The 18772-nt window shown below is 40.7% G+C and overlaps 1 protein-coding gene and 1 non-coding gene across 2 annotated transcripts; both read left to right on the top strand.

The window, feature by feature from the left end:
• Nucleotides 1-995: 995 nt before the first annotated feature.
• Nucleotides 996-16929, top strand: csnk2a4 (casein kinase 2, alpha 4 polypeptide). Its single transcript, XM_087840454.1, has 13 exons — nucleotides 996-1137; nucleotides 6570-6864; nucleotides 6956-7067; nucleotides 7148-7249; nucleotides 10625-10675; nucleotides 10950-11009; nucleotides 11267-11350; nucleotides 11567-11677; nucleotides 12013-12114; nucleotides 12486-12586; nucleotides 13245-13393; nucleotides 13503-13592; nucleotides 16569-16929. Exons 2-13 carry the CDS (start codon nucleotides 6764-6766, stop codon nucleotides 16685-16687), a joined length of 1182 nt encoding a protein of 393 aa, XP_087696580.1. The 5' UTR covers nucleotides 996-1137; nucleotides 6570-6763; the 3' UTR covers nucleotides 16688-16929.
• On the top strand, nucleotides 10732-10868 carry LOC118454858 (small nucleolar RNA SNORA57). The gene has a single exon (XR_004843922.1). It is a non-coding gene; the product is annotated as a small nucleolar RNA SNORA57 (small nucleolar RNA).
• Nucleotides 16930-18772: the final 1843 nt, after the last annotated feature.

Raw genomic sequence — 18772 nt, 5'->3', positions numbered from 1 at the left:
AGCTAAATAGCTTGTGTATTTTATTATCTTAGTGTGTTAAAGATTCTAGTTCTTATTCTGGTCAAACTGTGCTTCATTATTTGTTTACAGCACAGCTACAGTTCCAGGTGACTTCAAGTCAAAAGGATACTACATGTCAATGGCCAGCAGCCTGTATTCAGTTTGAATATTGCAGTAAATGTACCTGGATCTGTTTCTATTGGGTTGTGAATTTGGTCTCACTGTTACATTCAACTTTTAGAGTGGGATAAAGACAAAAAGAAACAAGAGAGAATGGATTTGTAGTTAGAAATCCAAAGTTGCTTCTGTTTTGCCCACACACATTGATGATGATTTCACAGCAGGTTATCAAATGTGGACAGAATGTTAGCAGAATCTTATAATTCTCATAAGATTCTGTTTTTGTGTCATTCAATACAATGTGTTTATGTGTGACATACTGATATGAATCATGGCTGCCAGGACAGCTGCCACCACACTGATGTGACACACTACAAATCAACTCTTTGATGCTCTGTGCTGAGTCTGCACAATAACCTGCACTTAAACATTCATTTAATATCACATACACATATACACATACTGTCCCTCAAGAAGACACTGAGAAAAAATAAAAAATAACATTGAGACTGTAACTTTGCCATAAGTCATAAGTGTCAAACTCTGACCCGCGGGCCTGAAGCCATACCAAATTAGCTGGCCTACTGGTATTATACAGCTAATATATATATTGTTTAGTATTAAGCTTTGCTTGTTCCATATTCAGTTTTCCAGCAAAACTTATTTGAGTCCATAAGAAAAGATTCATTCTTATATCTGGAGGAAGATTTTTTTTTTTCAATAAATATTAATGTTAGCTCGCGACTTTGTTCCAGTTTTGAATTTTGGCCCACTGTGTATTTGAGTTTGACACCCCTGGTCTATGGTTTTGCAACTTTCTACAAGTTTGTCCATCGAGTGCCCCCGTAGCAAATGTCTGGGACGTAGGATGTAGGTGGTGGTCTGCCATATTGTCTCTGATACAGCAGAAATCATACACTGGCACGGGCGCACCGGTGAAGGAGGGAGGCGAGGACTCTTAGTTTGCAGAAACCCTCATTATTTGGAAGCATTTCGGTCGTAGAACTGATCAAGGGGGTAAATACCAGCCAATTTTTGTGTTCACTGTTGATTTACCAAAAACAGCTTTTCTGTTGGAACTGGCGAGTTCTAATGTTAGCCATGCTAAGGTTAGCAGGCTATTAGACAGGGCCTGCCCAGAGCCCATAAGTTAACGAAACCTCAATACACAGAAAGCAGTACCGGTCTTGGATTTAACGAACTAGATCAAGTGCTTGAACTATCGATAAACACAATATCCACCGCATTACATTTGAAAACACTACATTTCTTCAGGCTTAATACGTAAGTCGCTATAACGTTGACTTACCGAATGTCGAATTCAAACGAGATTATCTAATTGAAAGATAACATGACACTAGTCCACGTTACCGTTATATCTAGTGTTGCGGTTTTCGGTGAAAGGTGGTATGCGAGCCTTGTGCAAAAGGTTAATTCAATTTGGCAATACTTAAATGTGCTAGAGGACTACTTAACTCCTCCATCTAGCTAAAGTTAGCGGGATTTCTATTGAACCCATGAGTTTATCCGGTGTTCCACCGGTTCACCTGAAAAAAAGGTCCCCGGTGCATGATTCTTTGTTGATTATAAGTGAGGGACGATTCATTTCTTAAAGTTAAGTTAAATTTAGGAATATATGCGTAAAGGTACATTCGGAATGTTTTTGTATTTACCTTATGTGGAAGACTGTGTCAATCACGTGTGAAAGAGAGAGCTAACGGTTTTTTTAATCCCCAATGGTGAGCAAGCCCTACCTAACGAAGGGCCATAAGCTGAAGTGATAACATCCAGTTGGCGTTATATACATTATGTTGCTTTTACTTGTTTGCCTGACATGCGTAAGACCTTGAGTGACATCCCATTATTATTATTATTATTATTATTATGGTTTCAACTCTAATGGAAAAGGTTTTCACAAGTTTAGGACTGTTTATGAGAATTTGTGACCATTGTTCCAGAAGTGCATTTGTGAGGTCAGACACTGATGCTGGACATGAAGTGCTGGCAAAGTTTGAGGCCAATCAAGTTCTTCTACACCAACTTAACTCATCCATGTCTTTATGGACTGTGTGCACTAGTGTGCAGTCATGTTGGAACAGGAATAGGCCATCTCCAAACTGTTCCCATAAAGTTGGGAGCATGAAATTTTTAAAAATGTCTTTTTATACTAAAGTGTTAAGAGTTCCTTTCACTGGAACTAATGGACTCATGAAAAACAACCCCACATCATAATTCCCCTCCAACGAATTTCACATTCGGCACAGTGCAGTACAATTCTGGCAACCACCAACCCTAGACTTTTCCATTGAATTGCCAAACAGGGAAGTGTGATTTGTCACTCCATGTCCAGTGGAGCTTAATGCTTTACAGCGCTGTCTCCAATAATTTACATTGTGTTTGGTGATGTAAAGCTTGGTGAAGCTGTTTGACCATAGAAACCCATCCCATGAAGTAGGGGTGGGCGGTATAAATGGTATATGGTAGAAACTATATGAATTTGGCCAATGGTAGAGATTTTGACTATACCACTCTACCGTGATAGCGCATGTTGATGGTGTCATCAAGCTGCACCTGTTTTGGTCGAAAGCATTGCAGCGGCTGCAAGCAATATCATCTGCAAATTACAAAAGTCACTGCTGTTTAGTTTTCTGTCTTTGTTTATGTTGGAAGTGATAGCAGAGCCCCCCCCCCCCCCAAAACCTCCCTGTCAGAATATGCTATAGCATGTTTATGTGGAAACTAGCGAGTAGAGGTGGATGGTATAAACGGTATACGGTAGAAACAATATAAATTTGGCCAACAGTAGAGATTTTTACTTTACCACTCTACCGCAATAGTGCACGTTGATGGTGTCATCAAGCCGCACCTGTTTTGGTCGAAAGCATTGCAGCGGCTGCATACAACATCTGCAAATTATGCCGGGCGACAGTAATAGCAAAGAGACGAAGTAGGGCTGTTCATTTCATTTTACGCTATTGTTTGTTTCGTGGTGTCGCAAAATAAACTGTTTACGGCAATATTTTTCATCGTTTTGATGGTCACTGTAGTGGTTATATTAATTTCTTAAAATTCTCTCTTTCTCTTATATTTAATATAACCACACTACGGACGGACAAGCGCCTGTTTTTATGCGTTGTGGTTAGCAACAACGACGGTAACAGCATCGCGTGTCCGCTTGTTTATGTTCTACATAAACCTTTCACAATAAAGCTCAAGTTCCTATTGAGACTTTTCAAATTAAACTGAATCACGTGAAAGAGCAGATTATTTACGGATGAGAATTAAAAAAGAGCCGCCAGGTGCTTAAAAAATAAACCTTAGACTCAAACGTTAGAACAGGCTTTTCCCCGCAGCACGCCGTGTAATAAATACTCACAAAGAAAACGGCGGCCTTTACAACTTATGTCTAAAAGTGTATAGTTTCATGCATCGGTTAAAACACTCGACACATGACGCGCAGCTGGAAACACTTCCCGCAAGACGAGCTGCCCGAGATTCGCAGAATTTACAGAAAATTTTACATTTTTGTGATTTATATCGTTATCTGGACGATAGATTTCTTATATCGGGATATGAGATTTTGGTCATATCGCACAGCCCTAAGACGAAGCACTTTTGGAATATGGGGAAAGACAAAAACTGCGCTTCCTCCACTTCCATACCATTGATTCATTAATGCTGAATTCTCTGGCAACTGCTCTATTCCCATGTTGTTGCAGTATATTAATGACTAACCTCGTATTGTGGATGGATTTTCTCAGTTGTTCTCCTGACTGAAGTTTGGTCCGTTTACAGCATCCTACCATGCAATTGCATTTGTTACCTAACCACCAGAAACCCTCACGTTAACTTTTATTGCGTGGAAAAAAGTTAGTGTTCATCTTTCAGCTTCACTGTGCTAATGTTATGCTAACGTAGATGTTTTGCTAGCGATCACATAGGAGATCATTATATACCAGCTAGTCCAACTTCAGTAACCCTACAAACGTCACTGCTGTTTAGTTTTCTGTCTTCATTTATGTATGAAGTGATAGCAGAGCTGTACGTTTTAATTTTTTCAGAAATCTTTCAGTCATAACATGGCATATCGTGTTTAGTTGGTAACTAGCGAGCTAACTTCCTGCTAACTTCTAACTTTAAATTTAATAAATTCTGTTTTCATGGATGCCTGGATGTTAAACTTAATTGTTACACCTGGTAAAGCAGCAACGCTGATCCTTTTATTAAAGGTGAAAGAATGTAGACAGTTTTTAACTTTCAGTGATGCCGCAGTGTTCGTTTTGACTTTGGGACCTGAAGTGGACGGCGTTTTGGACCCAGATTAGTGCGCAGGGCTCCTGACTACGGCAGCCGTAATGCTCCGGCAATCCATCAAGCGGTGCGCCTTCATAGCTTACCAGCCCAAGCTGGAGGACGCTTCAAAGTGCAGTTTTATGTCTTGGTATCACATGTATGACATACATTTATAATTGGGACATTAGGCCTGCACAATAAATCGAAAATTTATTGTCATCGCGATATCAGCCTGTGCGATGGGCCCATCGCAAAAGACGGCGTAAACTGCGATAATTGGGTACCTTAAAATGTTTACACACGTGCTTTAAAGAATTTACCAATCAAAGAAACCCCTTTATACATTTGACCAGTCGAATAGAGCCCTTCACGGCATTAACCAATCAAATGGATTAGAGGCCCACCTCCTACGTAGGTGGGGAGCGAACAACGCTGCAGCAACGAGTCAAAGTTGTAATGGCTGAGAGCGAGACGCATGACGAAAGCGCTACTGACTTATGAACTTGTGGCTAAAAAAAATAGTACCTCGCTTATTTGGAGGTACTTTGGATTTAATAAACACGACCTTCTCCAAACACAGATACTCTGCAAAACTTGCCGAACACTCGTGGCAACCACCAGAGGAAACACAACTAATCTCCACCATCATCTTCAATACAACCACAGAGAACTGTTTGAAGAGTTCTAGAAAGACAGGGCTAGCCAAACAAAGGTTGTTAATGTTAAGACAAAGGGCGCAGCAGTCCAACAGCCGTCTCTGTATCAGAGTTTTTCAAGTGGAACTCCTAATGAGAAAACGTCGAAGCGCTACAAAGAAATAACAGAGGCCATTACACATTTTTTGGCTAAAGACGTGATGCCTATAAATACAGTTAGCAGGGAGGGCTTCACCAGTTCGCCATTCCACAAATGTACAAAACATGCCGCAAGACCGTCATGTTTGAACTAAGCCAAGCCTGAAAACTACGCAGGCACTACAGATATATTTGGTCAAGTCGTACAACGGAACCATATATGAGTTTCACAGTGCACTTCCTCACCGAAGACTTTGAACTGAAAACACGGTATCTAGAGACTGTGTATTTTCCAGACATAACTACTTGGTGAGTGGTAAAATGATGAACAACTGCACTGAGATAATTTGCAGTATAATTTAAGTTATGTTTATTTAAAACTAATTATAGAGATCGGGAAGGATGTCTTTCAGAATTCAAGCCTCAGAAAATCTTTTATGGGGGCAATGTTTCATGCATATGCTGCTTTTTTGCAAATTTGCATTATAATATTTATTTTCGTTTTTCCTACAGTGTATAGAAATTGGTGTATTTCAAAAATAAAACTATGAAGACACTCAAAATAAATTTCCTGTGGTGGGAAACTATTTTGTGCAACTTTTTTGTATTTGCAGTTTTGAGGGATAAGCCTCTTTTCTCTAACTAGAAATATATGTTAAAAAAACAAAAACAATTTTCAATTTTGTTGTAGTTTATTGCACTTTTTTGCAATTTATGTAATTACTATGCACTTAATGCAGACATATTATTAAAATTTGGTCTATAATGGTTGTATTGATGTATATCAACTTGAAATGCTGCCAAAAATGGCTCCACAGCTTGTAAAAATATAATATAAGCTCTGGCGGACTTGGTTCTATGGTAGGTCTTAAAGGGTTAAATAAAACTGTTGCAGTAAAACGGAAATTATGTATTTATTTATTTTTTTTGCTATTTATTTTATCATGACTTATACATCAAGTCATATCGTTATTGCAATATTGATCACAGTTATTGCACATCGCAGGTAATCCACCTGTTGATGTCATGTTCTCTCTCAGGGTTTGGCCAAAGCTATTTGACTAATTAATCACTTCTGTTTGTGTTTACCTTTAACCTTGAACTGAAACAGGTTAGCGTATGTTATCTTAAATAATTGTTGTTTTTTTCTTTTTGCATTTATAGCGTTAAAAAGGTGTACACTTTGCCAGTATTTTAATAGCCACTCTTTGGTTGTAAGTATTGCAAACAAATTGCATTGCCATCAGAATGATAGCTTGATTAATGTACAGCAGAAAGACAGTGGAGCTGGTAATACAGGAGTGTGAGCCCAAATCAGGTTTCTTTGATCATTAATTTTCTGTTCCAATCATTTTTTGTCAGCTTTCCCACCTTGCCCCTGGTGGCCCCTCCCCCCATCCTCAGGCAAAACCCCCCCCAACCCTATTCCCTTGTGGGATCGACCCCCTCACCCCTACCTCCCCCCCCATCCCCTCTTCCTCCCCCCCAGCCTCCATCCCTCTGGCTGTCATCCGCTGCAGTAAGATTTCCCCATCATATCCGCCAAGCTGTCGGACATGTCAGGACCCGTGCCAAGCCGGGCCCGAGTGTACACAGAGGTCAACACTCACCGGCCAAGGGAGTACTGGGACTACGAGTCCCATGTGGTTGAATGGGGGTAAATATTTTGACTTCTAGACAAATTTACACATGCTAGTTGAGAAATGTTCGTAACTGATATTTGGTTGCAAAATTACTGTATTTTACAGAAACCAGGATGATTTTCAGTTAGTGCGGAAGTTGGGACGTGGCAAGTACAGTGAAGTCTTTGAGGCAATCAACATCACCAATAACGAGAAGGTTGTGGTGAAGATACTCAAGGTAAAGCTGTACAAAGGCTTACTTTTATACCTCATGAAGTCATTATGCATCCTAACTCTTTTTCTTCGTTTATCCTTTAGCCTGTAAAGAAAAAGAAAATAAAACGTGAAATTAAGATTCTGGAGAACCTGCGTGGAGGTCCTAACATAATCTCTCTAATCGATATAGTGAAAGACCCTGTAGTAAGTATCATAGTTATTAATGAAGAACATTTAAGGTCTTGTTCACAAGTACAGCGGAAATTATATTTTATTTGCGTTTTCTTTTTTCTGATTACATAATGTGTTATTCAGAAAAAAGATGCATTAAATATTGGGATGGTGTCATTGTACCAATAGCACATTGAACCTACCACTTGTGCCAGCTTATTGGTTACACTTGGGAAATTTGTGTCTGTAAGTACTTAAATAACCACGGCTAGATAGATACAGTGGGGCAAAAAAGTATTTAGTCAGCCACCGATTGTGCAAGTTCCCCCACTTAAAATGATGACAGAGGTCAGTAATTTGCACCAGAGGTACACTTCAACTGTGAGAGACAGAATGTGAAAAAAAAATCCATGAATTCACATGGTAGGATTTGTAAAGAATTTATTCGTAAATCAGGGTGGAAAATAAGTATTTGGTCACCTCAAACAAGGAAAATCCCTGGCTCTCACAGACCTGTAACGTCTTCTGTAAGAAGCTTTTCTGTCCCCCACTCGTTACCTGTATGAATGGCACCTGTTTGACCTCATCATCTGTATAAAAGACACCTGTCCACAGCCTCAACCAGTCAGACTCCAAACTCCGCCATGGCCAAGACCAAAGAGCTTTCGAAGGACACCAGGAAAAGAATTGTAGACCTGCACCAGACTGGGAAGAGTGAATCTACAATAGGCAAGCAGCTTGGTGTAAAAAAATCAACTGTGGGAGCAATCATCAGAAAATGGAAGACATACAAGACCACTGATAATCTCCCTCGATCTGGGGCTCCACGCAAGATCTCATCCCGTGGGGTCAAAATGATCATGAGAACGGTGAGCAAAGATCCCAGAACCACACGGGGGGACCTGGTGAATGACCTGCAGAGAGCTGGGACCAAAGTAACAAAGGTCACCATCAGTAACACACTACAACGGCAGGGAATCAAATCCCGCAGTGCCAGACGTGTTCCGCTGCTGAAGCCAGTGCATGTCCAGGCCCGTCTGAAGTTTGCCAGAGAGCACATGGATGATACAGCAGAGGATTGGGAGAATGTCATGTGGTCAGATGAAACCAAAGTAGAACTTTTTGGTATAAACTCAACTCGTCGTGTTTGGAGGAAGAAGAATACTGAGTTGCATCCCAAGAACACCATACCTACTGTGAAGCATGGGGGTGGAAACATCATGCTATGGGGCTGTTTTTCTGCCAAGGGGATAGGACGACTGATCCGTGTTAAGGACAGAATGAATGGGGCCAAGTATCGTGAGATTTTGAGCCAAAACCTCCTTCCATCAGTGAGAACTTTGAAGATGAAACGAGGCTGGGTCTTCCAACATAACAATGATCCAAAACACACCGCCTGGGCAACAAAGGAGTGGCTCCGTAAGAAGCATTTGAAAGTCCTGGAGTGGCCTAGCCAGTCTCCAGACCTCAACCCCATAGAAAATCTGTGGCGGGAGTTGAAAGTCCGTGTTGCTCGGCGACAGCCCCAAAACATCACTGCTCTTGAGAAGATCTGCATGGAGGAATGGGCCAAAATACCAGCTACTGTGTGTGCAAACCTGGTAAAGACCTATAGTAAACGTTTGACCTCTGTTATTGCCAACAAAGGTTATGTTACAAAGTATTGAGTTGTATTTTTGTTATTGACCAAATACTTATTTTCCACCCTGATTTACGAATAAATTCTTTACAAATCCTACCATGTGAATTCATGGATTTTTTTTTCACATTCTGTCTCTCACAGTTGAAGTGTACCTCTGGTGCAAATTACTGACCTCTGTCATCATTTTAAGTGGGGGAACTTGCACAATCGGTGGCTGACTAAATACTTTTTTGCCCCACTGTACATGTAAGCAGTTTTATAGTAATAAAATGTAGTGAGGGCTCTGTCCAAGCAGCGGAACAACACATTGTGTCTGAGCCATCATGGTCATTCAAGATTAAAACAGATACAGATTAAGACTTCTGATTTAGAATTTTAGAAGTCTGTTTATGAAAATATCTACCCTATTGTAACACGTGGTTTCTGAGTACCTATTTTATTTATTTTTGGACAAACCTGCGACTAGGGCTGCTCAATTAATCGAATTTTAATCACGATTACGATCGGGGCTTTCAACGATCATTAAAAATGACTGAGCCGATTATTAGCCCCTCCCTCGTGCTTTACTCTCGCGCTGCTCCGTGTGACAAATCGAGCGCACCTCTCTGCGTTTCGAACTCGTGTCACAACATTTAAGAGCAGCGGTCCCCAATTTTTTTTGCGCCACGGACCGGTTTATGCCCGACAATATTTTCACGGACCGGCCTTTAAGGTGTCGCGGATAAATACAACAAAATAAAACTAGTACCGGTACCGAAAAAAAGAAGATTTATTCATAACACATGTGAAAAGACCCAGGAAAACCGAGTAAACGATAAAAAAACTATGACTGAGAACTGAAAACTATACATTTCCTGAGCCTGAGCCTCAACTCTCGTGGCCCGGTACCAAACGACTCACGGACCGGTACCGGTCCGAGGCCCGGGGGTTGGGGACCGCTGATTAAGAGGACCCGAGGGAAGCTCGGAAAGCTAAGCAGAAGTTATTTGGAGAGGAGAGTGACTGCTGTTGGTTGAAAAGAGGTAAAAAAAAACTTCAGTGGTGTGGAAACATTATGGGTTCGTGGAGTCAGACGTGGATCAAGTCGACACAGTGTGTAAACTTTGCTACAGTGTCGTAGCTGCACCACAGAGCAACACTGCAAAGTTCACTAAACATAGATGTTTACATTTTTCATTAATTTCTTATATTGCAAACATTTGCACTGTTATCAGTATTTGCACACTATTTTATATTATTTTTAATCTTTAAAGTCATTATTCAACACATTGTTATTGTTAAATAAATAAAATAATAATCGAGATCTCAATGTCAGTGAAAATAATCGTGATTATCATTTTTGCCATAATCGAGCAGCCCTAATCTGTGACCAGTTAAAAAAAAAGTGTCCAAAAAGCAGAGGGTAGAAATCTCCAGGACTGATCTCCCTGGGTGAGAGTGGAGAATATCTTTCATGGTTATTCCTACTTAAATAGAAACTGATTTTAATAGAGCATCAAAGATTTAATAGTGAAAGTTGGTAGCTCTGATTCACACTGTGATTAGCATTATTTGTGGATATGGTTGTGCAGAGATCACAGTTTGATTAGACTTTTGATGTTTTATATTAAAACAAAATTTAAGGCTCAGAGTGCTGTCTGCTTGGCTTGTACAGAGATAGATTTAGTGCTTTTTCTTTGTGTATTCTTCTTCTTCTTCTTAAATTGTTTGGATTTTGTATGAAACTGCAAACGAAAAATAAAATACATGAAATGTCTCTCTTGCAGTCCCGAACACCTGCCTTAGTCTTTGAACATGTTAACAACACAGACTTCAAGGTAGGAACACACTATGATTTTTATTCTGTCACGCATTTTGTTGTAATATATTTCATCCTCCTTTCTTGGCATACTCGTTGTTTTACCGTACACGTGTGTGTATGTGATGGAGGAATAGCATAGTCCAGTGCTATGTCTTCGGTGCCAGAAAGTCAACAGTCTTCTGGTTCTATCCTCAATCACTGGCACAGTGCTCCTTCTGTGTGACACATGCTGTCATTTAGCTGTAGGACTTTATCATTAAAAGGCTAATGATTTTATTTTTGGTATTCAGCAACTATACCAGACCCTGACGGACTTTGATATTCGATTCTACATGTATGAGATCCTCAAGGTGAGTCCTCCAGCTCACTCTATGATGTGTCAAACTCACAACGTTGTGATACATGTGAAGAAGACCTTACACAAGACACTAATTCCCTGGAAAATGTTCTTTGACTGTGTTTTTCTTTGGCTTTTTATACTTGAATTCATTTTGTTATCAGCATTTTCCTGAAGGGAGAATCAACGAATTATCTCTAGCTGTTTTGGAAATCTTGGGAAGAAAAACTTAAACAGTATTTAACAAAGTCCCTTTGGTATTGTTTGTAGGCTCTGGATTACTGCCATAGCATGGGAATAATGCATAGAGATGTGAAGCCACATAATGTGATGATAGATCATGAGCACCGTAAGGTGGGTGAGAGATAACGTCGCTTCTGCAATGTAACAACATGATAAAGTTATTGTCATTGCTGTTGTGCTCTGTTTGCCTCTCTGTGTGGATTCCTGTTCTTCACAGTCACTCTACTGCATTCACAGGTTGAAGCACAATGTTTTAATTTCCACTTACTTTACTTGTACTTGGTACGTACCCTGGTTCTGAGTGCTAATCGCTTAATTTCTTTGTAGCTGCGTCTTATTGACTGGGGTCTGGCTGAGTTTTACCATCCAGGACAGGAGTACAATGTCAGAGTTGCATCTCGCTACTTTAAAGGACCCGAACTTTTGGTGGACTATCAGGTATGGCAGTGAGGTAGTAGCGTGTGCTTTAGCGTTTTCCTGGAGTGCAGTTGGAGGTCTTTGTACTGTGGATACTGAATTTTGAGTCTTTGTCAGTCGCTGAATAACCCTGAATGAACCTGTTGTGTCCAAAATTACAGTCTTGTTCCTTTTGAAATGCTAGGCTGTATTTTAAGTCAAATCAGTTTAGTTTTATTTATATAGTGCCAAATCATATCAAGTCACCTCAAGGTGCTTTATATTGTAAGGTAAATAAATAGACTTTGTAACAGATTTCAGCGAGTAGTGTTTCAGTCGTCTTCTTTCCTCATCATTGCTTCTTCCACTGTATTCAGATGTATGACTACAGCCTCGATATGTGGAGCTTGGGCTGCATGCTGGCATCCATGATCTTCAGAAAGGAACCTTTCTTTCATGGTCATGACAATTATGACCAGGTGAATAAATCTAAGCTATTATTGTGTTTCCCTTTTTATTTTCTTTAAAATTGGTTTTTGCCGTTTGTCTGTACTTGTTAATTCTAAAGATGATGAGTTTTATAGCGCACATAAAGTATACACAGTCTGTTGATGTTTTCTGTCCTTCAAACTAGTCAACTACTGTAGTTTCCTTTTCTTTCTTTTTTTTTCTTAAACGACTATTAAATTAATTCCCAGCAGGATTTATAGATATTACCTTGAGCTTTGTTTTATAGGGTTTTGATCTACTAAGTGTTTAGATGTTTTCTGTAAACAACTGGGAAATAGATTTTATTATAGTGTGTGTGTGATTGATGATTTCTAAATGACTGCTGCATGTCCTCCTGCAGTTGGTGAGAATAGCCAAGGTGCTGGGGACAGAAGACCTCTACGACTACATAGACAAATACAACATTGAGCTGGAACCTCGCTTCAATGACATTCTTGGCAGGTACTAGGTTCAGCTGAATTATTGTTAGCAAATACACCTGCGGGGGGGTCGACGGGGGGGGGGGGGGGGGGGGTGTCATGCTGTCAGGTAAATCTAAGATGGGTCAAATTGGAATTTCTTCATGGTTTGTGATGTTCCAGTCAGAAACAAACACAACCAAACTCCACAAAGACTGAACTCATTTAAATATCCACATGAGAACAGAGCAATACAAAGAATCAATGTGAATAAAATTGTATTTATATTGCACATTTTAAGTTAAATATCACAGTTCAAAAGAAGAGTTTTAGCTGCTGGGTGACTGATGATCCACTGAGTATATCTTCTCCACTCCCATCTTGTTACTCATTCATGTGTGTGTACCCATTTTGGTGGCCACAAAACGTTACAGAGGTTTGTAATCGGATAATCTAAAGCATAGGTGTCAAACTCTGGCCCGCGGGCCATTTTTCAGCAAAACTCGTTTGAGTCAATAAGAAAAGATTGATTCTTATATCTGGAGGAAGATTTCAATAAATATTAATGTTAGCCCGCGACTTTGTTCCAGTTTTGAGTTTTGGACAACTGTGATCTAAAGTGTTTACTGTTTTGTGTTTACATGCTGTAAACGAATACAAACACAAGGCACTAATCTCCTCTCCCCCCCACCCCAAAATAGGCATTCTCGTAAGCGGTGGGAGCGATTTGTCCACAGTGAGAACCAGCACCTGGTCAGCCCCGAGGCTCTGGATTTCCTAGACAAACTGCTGCGCTACGACCACCAGGCCAGACTCACTGCCCGCGAGGCCATGGATCACCCATACTTCTGTAAGCCCTCACCATCACCTCTGTGTCTATCTATAGTTATTTATTTCTTCTGCTAACAATAAAATGAAGGTTGCCATGACAAGAAGTAATTTATTTATTGTTTCTACAGTCCCTATTGGGAAAGATCAGTCTCGTGTGACCGGATCAGCCAACCTACCCAGTGGGAACCCTGCTGTTAGCACAGCAAACATGATAACTGGTGAGAACGCGCACTTATACTGATAGTATACTGGCCTACAATTTAAATCCCCATGCCTTTTAATCCATCAAAGTTTCTCTTTAAAAAAACAAAACTTACGGGTTTGTGCATCCTTGTGCTTTAGGTTTACATTTTCCTCAACCAATATGGCAGAGTTATTATGCATTAGCTTCATTAAGATGCATGTCAAAAATCTGGATGTCCTACAGTACAACATCCAAATCTTCAGTTTACTGTCATGTAATGGGCCGATCGTGGCTCAAAGAGTTGGCAGTTCGTCTTGTAACTGGAAGGTTGCCGGTTCGAGCCCCGGCTCGGACAGCCTCGGTCGTTGTGTCCTTGGGCAAGACACTTCACCTACCGCCTACTGGTGATGGTCAGAGGGGCCTCTGGCGCGATATGGCAGCCTCGCTTCTGTCAGTCTGTCCCAGATCAGCTGTGGCTACAATGTAGCTGCCTCCACCAGTGTGTGAATGTGAGAGTGAATGAATAGTGGGAATTGAAAAGCGCTTTGAGGGCCCTCAAAGCTCTATATAAATGCAATCCATTATTATTATTAAAAAGTGCCAAGTCCTAGGTACACACCGTCCCAGGTGTGTACCTGGGACGGTGTCAGCCCCGACCATATTAAGGATATCCACTGCTGTCCTAAAGTAAAAATTTACTTCAGATTCGTAATATTACTTCCTGGTTTACCTTTGGTCACACACAGTGTGATTGCATTAAATTATGGATTTAATTTTAACCAGTAGTTCAAATCCTTGGAATTGAAGCTGCCTGCTTTGCTTACTGGTTTCACTTGCAGTTGGGCAGTTTGTGTGCTGGAGGAGGAAACTAGTAGTGCAGTCTACAGCATAGATATGGGCATCACTTTTATTTCTATTGCACAAAAGGATCAGAGTGCAGTGGTAAATTTTAAATTGTGTCCAGGAAAGAAACGACTGCATTATCCCATTAACACAGCTGTGACTCTTTGTAAGCAGCTGCACACGCAGCATGCTAGCCACAGCTAGTCAAGAACCCGAAGCTGAGTGAATGCTGACCCCAGCCCAGCAGCCAGACCCTGAACTTCAGCAAAGTGATGAGCAGTCAGGCTGCAGCTTCTGTGTCATATGTCTAAAGTAGAATTACTGTGGGCTGGGTTTAATCTTTGCTTTGTGCTGTTGGCTTTATGTTCACACATAAATACTAAGAGAAATATCATCTCTGTCTTATTAGGATAGGGATTTGTGTTGCTGTGTGGGACTGTAACCCATAGGTTTATATTATTAAAAGGTAATTATGAGATAATACATTTCATCTTATTTTACAGAAAAAAACCCTTTCTCCTGGGAGTAATAACTGTACTGCAGAACTGTTCTGTGTAATGTGTAATACATTACTTTTTTAAAATGACCTCAAAGCTGATACCTCCAACATGCAACACATTTGACCACACAGCATGCAGTTAATTTGCACAAATGTCTTTATTCTGTCACGCATTTTATTGCAAATGTTCACACTGCAGGCGAAAGCGCATCAAATCGGATTTTTGTGACCCTATGCGACCCATATCCGATCATGGTGTGACAGTGTGAGCGGCACAAATCCGATATTTTCAAATCCGATCTGGGTCACTTTCGTATGTGGTACTGAATCCGATACATATCTGATGTTTCAGAAAGCGACTGCTGTTTGAACGGTCAGGTCGCATTAAATCCGTCTTTTACGTCACTGACACAAGACAGACGCCAACTATCAGCGCCCGAGAAGACATCGCGAACGCTTCCTGTCCATCTGGTGAAACTGCTGGGAAGACAGCGTGAACATTTTATTTGTACTGTATAATCTGCAGATTCTGACAGAAATCTGCAACTATCCTTTGAAGCACCGCTCCTCTAAAACAGCAATAAGGATCATTGTTAGGCCAAATGTAAATAACAAAATAACTTTATCACTTAAAGCAAAATTGGGAAACGTAAAGTCCAAAACAAGTCTTTATATTAAGGGCCATCAGTCAAACAATACTGTTTGCTTTGGGTCTAAACACAGCCAGTGTTGCCAACTCCTCAGTAAGGAAAATCGCTATTGGTTGTCCTAAAAGTCGCTAGAAGTCGCTAAATGACGTCATCACCTAATTTGCATAATTGGTCATGCTAATGTAATTGTAACCTACACTGCTGGAGAGAGAAATAACATCGTGGAAGAGACATAAAGTGAGCAAAAAACGTCCTAAATGCATTTAGAATTTATTTAGAACTACAAATTAAATTTCTTTTAGCAATTATTGTTTTTTTTAATGTCACAATTCCAACCCTGCTCCTTAATCCGGGCTTGGACCGGCAAAAGTGACCCGAAATAGGCACTCTGGTGGAGTTACTTTGTGTGTGTGTGTGTGTGTGTGTGTGTGTGTGTGTGTTTATAAGTAGTTTTAAACCTGATCCACAAAACAGCATAAGAGTAAAAGAAGAACTGACTGCGTTACAGCACCCGCTGCTTGTTGAGAGTAAAAGCGATATGTGCTTTCATGTCTCTTTTTAGCGACTTTTTTTTAGAAAAAAAGTCGCTAGGGGGTCTGAAAACTCACTAAATATAGCGACAAAGTCGCTAAGTTGGCAACACTGAACAGAGCGCGTTGTGTGTGACGTCTTCTTTTGCGCATGCGGCCGCTCTGAGCGTTCACACTAGAGAACGTTTGCTGTCACATTTTATCTGTAGTGTGAACGAGCAGACGAAAAAATCGGATTTGATCAAAAAATCAGAATTGAGCATTAAGACCTGCAGAGTGAACGTAGCCTTTGATATGCAATGCGATGGTGGTGACTCTTCAAGCGGGCCAGTGAGCACCCAATCAGAATCGATAATGGAATTGGTTAATTCTTATCAATTCTCATGCGAATTTGAAACTATTGAAAAATTTCTGTCAACTCTGAGGTAGAAATGCTAATCGTCAGAGCGCTCGACTGTCCTGATGTCTGTCTGGCTTTTCTCTCTCAGGTATCTCTGCCTTGCCAGCCTCTACTGCCCTGGGGCCTCTCACTGGCTCACCTGTCCTATCTGCTGCCACCAATGCCCTGAGCACCCCGGTGCCCGCTGCTGCTGGCGCCCCACAGTGACACCCTCACCCAGATTCACACTAAAAACACCCCCACCCCTCCCTGTCTTATCAATCTCCCACTTTCACCACCACCCAGTCGGGATGGGGGAGGGGTGTCTTAGCCGTTCTCTGCCAGCCGTCACCATATCCAACTTAACTCGGTGTGACTACGCTTCAGCAGCTGGAGGCAGCAGTTATCTTACAGAAAAGAGCTGTTTTCCCTCCTGTGAATGAGAGTGTTAACATGACATATGAAATGAATGTTGTTTATCTGGTATTTTTTTCATTTTGCCCCCCAAGTATGTTTTGGGTGGTGAGACTAAGCAATGGTCATTCCTCCCCCACTGTGTGTTTTAGTTTGGCGAGAGAAGGCACTGGTCAATAAGAATATCAGCAGAAGGTAAAAGGAGATGCTGGCTGTCAGGACCAAGAGGATATATATATATAGTTTACTACTGAGCAGCGTCAAACACACGACCTAATGAGAACACTCATCTGACCTCCCCAGGAGAGTTGAGACACCCTCCAGATCAGTATTTTGGAAGATTTTGGTGCTGTTCTGTACCCCAGGTGTATGTAAACACAATGACACTTCAACACTTTCTCTGCCCGAGTAGCTTTGTCTTGCCTTTCTTACCAAACAAGATCACTCGACTTGTTTTGCTCTGTGACTCCCTGTCACGTCATCCTCCTTTGTTTTTTATTTTCTCTAATCCAAAACATTGTGGACTGCTGGATAAAAGTTCTCCACCATCAAGGTGTCTGTTCGACTCTGTTGTTGTGCGATCTTTTAAGAAGCCAGGTAAGGGTCATTCAGGTTCTCAAAGAAATGGTTTCTCTAAATGTGCTGCTTTCCAGTTCCTTGAAATACTTCAAGTGGCTTTTCTTGAATTACTTCAAGATCTAACCAAAGTTTACTCAAGTTGTTTGGAAGAAGAGGCTGACCAATTGCTTTTTTTTCCTTCCCCTCCAGTGGGAAGCTAGTAGGAGTTGCTCACAGAGTGGACAGTGTGATATGTGTAGTGAATGAAATGAAAACATAGGACATTGTCATTTGCTGGTAGGGCTGTCACAATACCAACAAAATGAAGTACAGTGATGTATATCTTCTTTTTTCTTTTTCTTTTTTTGGAACACCTTTGTGCTTTAAAGCCACATGCGAGGATTTGTATTTGTGTAATCACGACACAATCAGAGGAGGAACATTGTTGGCCCTCTGTGTTCCTCTGCTGAACTTTTTATGGAACTGAAGAATAAGATGAGGGGCTGTCATCAACTCTCTTCACGTGCCTCTCCACAAATGAAACTGACTTGAGACGCAAGTGCAACCAGAAATGAAAGCAAAATGGGATAGACTCCCATTTATTTGAAAAGAAGTGCTTAAATGAGGGAAACGCACCCCTTAAAGTCCAGAGTAAGTAAAGTAAATTAAGATTAATGTTGCATTGCGTAGGGCAGGTATAATCCTTTCACTGAGACAGCCCTACCTGCTGGTGACTGTTAGAGAAACGTTCACCTCTTATGTATAGTGAGTGACATGCTTTTTGAAGAGTCACGCAGTTTGTTGGCTTTCACCAACACGTTGAGGGAAGCAGAGGAGTATAATAGCATTTGAAAGATGGTTTCCCCTAATGTTTTAGTGCCAGAGTTTGAAAGTGCAAGTTTTAGTTTTAGACTGCTGTACATATGCCTTTTTTCCATTTCAAAACCTGAAAATGCAAATAAATCAAAACATGTATAGATTGACCCGACAATGGAGCAGTTTAAATCCCTACATCACTGTATATATTTTTCTGTCCTTATGTAGAAGACTAGTATTTGAAAATATTTGTGTAAATAAACATGTGTTTTATTTATCAGGTAAATCTGTCTGATTCATGTCTGTCATGATTACACAGACTGCTACAGATGCAACATCTGGATGTCTTGCCACAAATGCTCTAAATTAAGAGTTTAAGAAAGATGCACTGATGCTAAATGAACACTGAAACTATAAATATGGAAAAGAAATATTTGTGTATCCCAAAGTGCAACTTCAGTTTTGAAAGGTGTTGCCATCTCGAGTTCAGTGTGTACAACTCTGTGCTACAGCAACAATGACTAG

The sequence above is a fragment of the Neolamprologus brichardi genome, chromosome 5 (assembly GCF_056152115.1).
Source record: "Neolamprologus brichardi isolate AB-2024 chromosome 5, ASM5615211v1, whole genome shotgun sequence".
NCBI classification, from domain to species: domain Eukaryota; kingdom Metazoa; phylum Chordata; class Actinopteri; order Cichliformes; family Cichlidae; genus Neolamprologus; species Neolamprologus brichardi.
This window is presented reverse-complemented; position numbering and strand designations above follow the sequence as displayed.